This window comes from Octodon degus, unplaced genomic scaffold, assembly GCF_000260255.1.
Source record: "Octodon degus isolate 3935 unplaced genomic scaffold, OctDeg1.0 scaffold00113, whole genome shotgun sequence".
NCBI lineage: Eukaryota > Metazoa > Chordata > Mammalia > Rodentia > Octodontidae > Octodon > Octodon degus.
This window is the reverse complement of record NW_004524689.1, coordinates 5,862,590-5,868,451: the sequence shown is the minus strand read 5'-3', so window position 1 is coordinate 5,868,451 and position 5,862 is coordinate 5,862,590. Positions and strand designations below refer to the sequence as shown.

Genomic DNA, 5,862 nt, shown 5'->3' with positions numbered 1-5,862 from the left:
GGGGCTGGCTGGCATGTGGTGCTGGGGGATTGAACCGCGGTCCCTGTGCTTTAGCTAAGCTTGTTCTAAGTAGGTGCTTTAGACCACTGAGCCATCTCTCCAGCCCGCCAGCTTTCTTAATAATTATTGAGATTTGAAAACTGAGATGCCCTTCAACAGGTGAATAAGTAGCTAAAGACTGGTGACCATCCTGACCATGCTAAAAATAAATGGGCTGCTCAACCAGGAAGTCCTGTGGAAGAAACTGAGGTTCGGCTCCCCAGTGACAGAGGGCCCTGTACAAGCAACCTCCCGCAGGCTTCCGCGGCAGACCTCAGAGGAGGCAGAGCTTGGGAGAGATCATGGCTTGCCCAGAGTTGGGATGGAGGGGTGAGAAGGAGGAGCACAGGTTTAGGGGCCCTGAAACTGTTTGGAACACATTTCATTAGAAACCTGCTGGATTCCACAGGACCTGAATGCAAACTGCGGACTCCTGCGTTGGTCAGGATCAATGTGGAGCCATCAGTTCTTTTTTTTTTTTTTTTTTTTTGCGGAACTGAGGATTGAACTGAGGCCCTTGCGCTTGCCAGGGAAGCGCTTATTCCACTGAGCCATCTCCCCGGCCCCCATCAGTTCTACTAAAGGTGCCACTGTGATGTAGGGCTTGATAGGGGCTAAAAGTCTCATCAGCCAGGTATGGTGGTGCATACCTGTAATCCCAGCACTCGGGAGGCTGAGGGAGGAGAATCATTCGAGTTCAAGACCAGCCTTGGGGGGCCAGGGACATGGCTCAGTAGAATAAGAGCTTCCCTGGCAAGCGCAAGGGTCTGAGTTCAATTCCCAGTCCTAGCTACCTGGAGGCGAGGGCAGAAGAGTCCTTGAGCCCAGGAGCTGGAAGCCAGCCTGGGCAGCATAGCGTAGGCCACGTTTCAGAGGGAGAGAGAGACAAAGATAAGGGAGAGGCGAGAACGTTGCTCAGCGGCATAGCTCGTTCAGGGCCTGGCACTGCAGAGGGAGAGCGTTTCATTGATTATCTGTGGAATTCAGTGACCTCAGCCGCATGAACCTGCAGCATTTGCAGCTGTGATTATGTTCTCTCTTTACTGCTGTCCCTGGCTTTTCGCAGTTGCACAACACACACCTGCGCTCGGACATTCTCGGTGAGGGTGGCTGCCAGGTGTCGGGGCTCCGCGAGGCCCCGCCCACGGAGAGGCCCCGCCCCTCCTGGGCTTGGGGGGGGGGCTCCGGAACGCGCTGGAAATCCGGGGTGCTTTGCACAAGCAAGTGGGCGTTTTATGATTTCAGATTCAGTACAGAAATAGAGAAACAGGGGCCCAGGACACGGGGTATGTGACTGTCACCTGTCACCCCCACATGTGCTGCTGCTGGGGTCAGGTGAGCTTCCTGAGAGGATCCTGGGCAGGGGCTCGGGTCTCCAGAGGTCGCTGCCCAGCCCCTCTCCTGTCCCACACATGTCCCCTCCCGCCTGCGGCCCCCCTTACCTGTGTGGCCGTTGTTGATCATGGTGAACTGGCCATCCTGGGCGTCATTGTAGCCGGCGAAGTCCAGCTCATTCAGAGCAGGGTTGAAGCGCACCGCCTGCCTCTGCAAGTCGATGGGAGACTGTCGACTGCCCCCACACTCCGGGTACTCCAGCGGCCAGTGTGCCTCATCCAGGTCCCCTTCTGTGACACAGACAGCAGGTGCAGGTCAGGAGCCATCCAGGACCCCCAGGAGGGCCAGGGCACCCGAGCCTGCTCTGCAGGCCTGATTTTGGGGGCTTTGGTGCTAACTAGGAACCTTCCCGTTGCCCCAGGAGCACGTATGCTTGGGAACAGCGGCTGGGTGCTTCCGGGCTGGGCCGGGGGCTTTCCTCTCGGCCCTAGAGCCACGGTGCTCTTCGCAAGCCCCAAGAGCACCCAGCCCCTCTTTTCTCTCAGCAGCCCCTTTCTTTGTCATGCTCCCTGGGCGGCAAAGACCACAGAGCTACACCCAGGGACCCTGAAAGAGCATCAGGAATGACTATTTTTTTAATTGAAAAGTTGGGCACAATCAGGGCACCAATAGTCCCAGCTGACTCAGGAGGCTGAGACAAGAGGGTCTCTTAAGCCCCAAAATGAGATCTAATCTCTTAAAGAGAAAGTCAAGTAAAATTATCTGAGTGAGGAAGTTTATCTTTTTGGACACAGCTCATAATCTCAGGGGCCAGAGAAGGCAGTTATTATGGGTGATTCAGCCCCTGAACCTCAAGGGTGAGTTACTGCTTCTCCCGTGTGCGCCTGAGAGTCCACGTCAGCCCTTCTGGGGTCTGTGTTTCAGGAACACGTCCTGCTTTGGCCTTGCACACCTTCTCCATTTGCAATTGATAGAAATATCGATTCTCTATTTCTCTGCCCTTTTCTTGTCTACTTAATAACCCAACCTGGGTGTAAGCTTTCCTCCTTCTGCGGGGGTCCAGCACCATGGCCGCCGGGGCAGCTGCCCAGGGCTCCTGGAAGGCCCTGGAAGAACCAGCCAGCTCCTGCCCCCCGCTGGGCCTGGGGGGACGGGACCTTCATCCTCGGGACCCTCCCTCTTCCTGCAGGCCAGAGCCACTGCAGGGCATCAGCCAGATGGAGCCATCCCCCAGGCGTCCCTGGCCATGGGTGGCACTCCTGTGCCAGGCACAGCAGGGCTCATGTAGGGGACTGCTCATGTGGCCGTTGTTGATCATGGTGAACTGGCCATCCTGGGCGTCATTGTAGCCCCAGGATATCCTTGACTACTGCCCTTGTCCTGGCAGGGCCCTCTGTGCCTACCTGAGGCTGGTGTCCCCACATATCTGAGGCAGGGTGGGCTCAGTCCCCATCACTGGTGCCACCTGCACCAGCCAGGAATCCTGTTCCACAGTCCAATACAGAACAGGGGGGACACAGGCAGGAGGTGTCCTGTGACCACATGCAGGGACATCTGGCGTCCTGTCTCCAGCTCACCGTGGAGCCAAACCCATGCCAATGCCAGGACTCCAACCCCGTCACACTGCAGAACTCAGCTTGGCAGTCTGGGGCCATCTGAAGGCAGGTGGGTTCTGGTCAAGTCCAGAAGCTCCAAGCAAAGCCGTGCGTGGTGGCTCATGCCTGTGCTCCCCATGCCCAGAAGGCTGAGGCAGGAGGGTTGCTCTGAGTTAGAAGCCAGCCTGGGCTAACTAGACCCTGTCTCAAAAAACAAAAATAAAATATAAAAGAGGCGGGCCAGGGATATAGCTCAGCGACATAAGCACCTGCCTTGCAAGCACGAGGACCTGAGTTCAATTCCTGGTTCCAAAAAAAACCCCAAAAAACTGCATGTTCTGGGGCCCGGGAGATGGCTCAGTAGAATAAGCGTTTGCCTGGCAAGCACAAGGGCCTGAGTTCAATCCCTGGTGCCGCAAAAAAAAAAAAAAAAAAAAACTCTGCATGTTCTGTTTTCACAAACCAAGAAAGCAAATGGATTTTGGCTCAGAAGTGGCCAACACTGTAGACAGAAACGGTTGAAGGCACGGAGCCTGCGTGAACCTGGGGTTCAGACTGGGGAGCGTTTTCCTCTTTTCCTGCATGAGAGTTCGAGTGCTCTTTCTTTCTTTCTTTCTTTCTTTCTTTCTTTCTTTCTTTCTTTCTTTCTTTCTTTCTTTCTTTCTTTCTTTCTTTCCAGCTCTTTCTTCATTCATTTGGAGACATCAAAAAAAGTAGCGGGGCTGGGAGTGTAGCTCAGCAGCACAGTGCCTGCCTGGCAAGCGCAAGGTTGTGAGCTTGATTCCCAGTATCAAAAAAAAAGGTAGCATCTGCACAGACACAGGGACGTACTCTTGCCCTCTCCATGCTCTGGGAGGCTGAGGCAGGAGGATTACAAGTTTGAGCCCAGCCTGGGCAACTGAGGGTCTTAGTGAAACCCTGTATCCAAAAATAAACATTTTGGGGCCTGGGAGATGGCTCAGTAGGATAAGCGCTTGACTGGCAAACACAAGGATCTGAGTTCAATCCCCAGTTCCGCCAAATAAATAAATAAATAAATAAATAAATAAATAAATAAACATTAAAAAGGTTGATGATGGAGTTCAGCAAATGGGCACTGGGTTCTATCCCCATGACTGCCATTTTTGCTTGTTTTGCTTTGTTTTTTTGAGACAGGGTCTCACTCACAGGCTGGGCTCCAACTCATGGAGATCCTCTTGTCTCAGCCTTTCAGCTGCTATGCAAATTTAAAAATTAAAACCAAAAGAAGAATAGACAGCATCTGAGCCCACTGCGAGCCAACCCCAGCCAAGGCGCCACGCAGATGTGGGTGCTGCTGCACGAGCCCCACGGAGCGCTGCTTACCTGAGTAGGTCCACCCTGACCCAACTCGGGTCTGGACCCCCAGGAGGAGCAGGGCCACCAGCGCTGCCAGGGTCGCCATGGCACTGCAGGTCTGGAGCAGTACAGGTGCCAGGGCAGCTCTCCTTTTAAAAGCTCAGAAACTGTAAATAACAATTTACACCCCGTCCAGCTGGCTGATCTGCCCTGCCCTGCACCCACAGAACAATAACACCTCCCCACAATGGCCCTTCTCAGTGGGTGCCGTGTGGCAGGCGTGCCAGGTACAATTAGCCGTGTCTGCTGTCAGGGCCCGCCTGGGACCTCACGGGAGCCCAAGACCGCACAGAGCCGCCATTGTGGAGGGGACCCAGGAGGAAGGGGCTCCCGGCCACGCGCTTCCTCTGTCCTTTCTGCAGGCTACGTGGGGCATCACGGGCTGCACGCCCCGCCGGATCCCCGCTGGCATTTCCTGCCTGTCTGGCAGCCTCCTCCAGGGCCGACTGTACTGTCGCAGCCAGCACCCAAAAAATGGGCTGGCAGCTGAGTCCAGCTGGGACTGGGGCTGACCCTGGCCAAGGCCACAGCGTGGACAGTGGTCCCCAGCTTTGTCCTGACCAATCCGCTACCTGGCCACCTGACGGTGGGCCACCCCATCCCATATGTCTGCCCAGCCAGCGAAGGGGAGCGCAGACGCCCTCACAGCATCCTCGCAGCTGGCAGCAGTGGCCAAGTCCTTCACGCAGGGCAAAGGGCAGGCAGAGTTCCCCACACTGTTCCTGTTCCCAAGCCAGGCCCGCACCGGCAAGCAGAGCCAGACTGGAAGGACAAGCCAAAGGGCACTCAAGGTGCTTCTGGGGCTCCCTGTCACTGTCATAGGGGATAGTAGGAGTCAGCCACCGCTGCAATGATCCCCAGAAAGCCTGGCGTTGTGACACATACCTGAAACCCTAGCACTCAGGAGGCTGAGGCAGGAGGATCGCTGTGAGTTCAAAGCCAGCCTGGGTGGCCCATGAAGCTCAGAGGCTGCAAGAGTCTCGAAGGCATCAAGGTCAAGAGCAAGGATGCCGAAGCAGAGCGAGGGCTCCCCGCTCCACCCAGCCAAGCATCTGAACGCTGGCCGCCTTGGTCTCCCCACCCTCGGGAGGAGATTTTGCTGCTGCCGCCCTCCCGGGAACTCAGCACTAGAGTTGCTTGCTGTGTGGACAAGGACTTAGCTTTGACACCTACCAGGCAGTGAGGGAACGACAGGTACAAATGGTTGTGGAGCTCGTGGGACTTTCCGTGTGGGCCGAAATCCAGGCCCCACACCCGGTCTTTGTGAAGTCGGTCTGAGAGCCCCCTGCAGGGGGGACAGTGGTGTGGACCCCACAGCCCTGCCACACTGAGGAGAGACATCCAGGCAGCACAAGCAACGCTGGATGCTCTCCCTGGGCATCTCCTTGGGGAAACTGAGGCAGTCTCCTGCAGAAGGAGCAAAGCGGAACCATCTCTGGGTAACAGTGCCGAGGAGCCCTGCCCAAGCTGGGCACTTGGTGTCAGGAGCAGGGAGCAGCCCCGGTGGCAGAGCCCC

General features: G+C 56.2%; 1 protein-coding gene across 1 annotated transcript in view; it reads right to left on the bottom strand.

Moving 5' to 3' along the window:
* Ca6 (carbonic anhydrase 6) overlaps window positions 1-4,392 on the bottom strand; it is a 26,301-nt gene extending 21,909 nt beyond the window's left edge. The window contains exons 1-2 of the mRNA XM_004639721.1: window positions 4,314-4,392; window positions 1,482-1,664 (exon numbers count right to left, since the gene is read on the bottom strand). Coding sequence (XP_004639778.1) covers window positions 1,482-1,664; window positions 4,314-4,392 — 262 coding nt within the window. The remainder of the gene's footprint in view (window positions 1-1,481; window positions 1,665-4,313) is intronic.
* Between the last annotated feature and the right edge of the window lie 1,470 nt (window positions 4,393-5,862).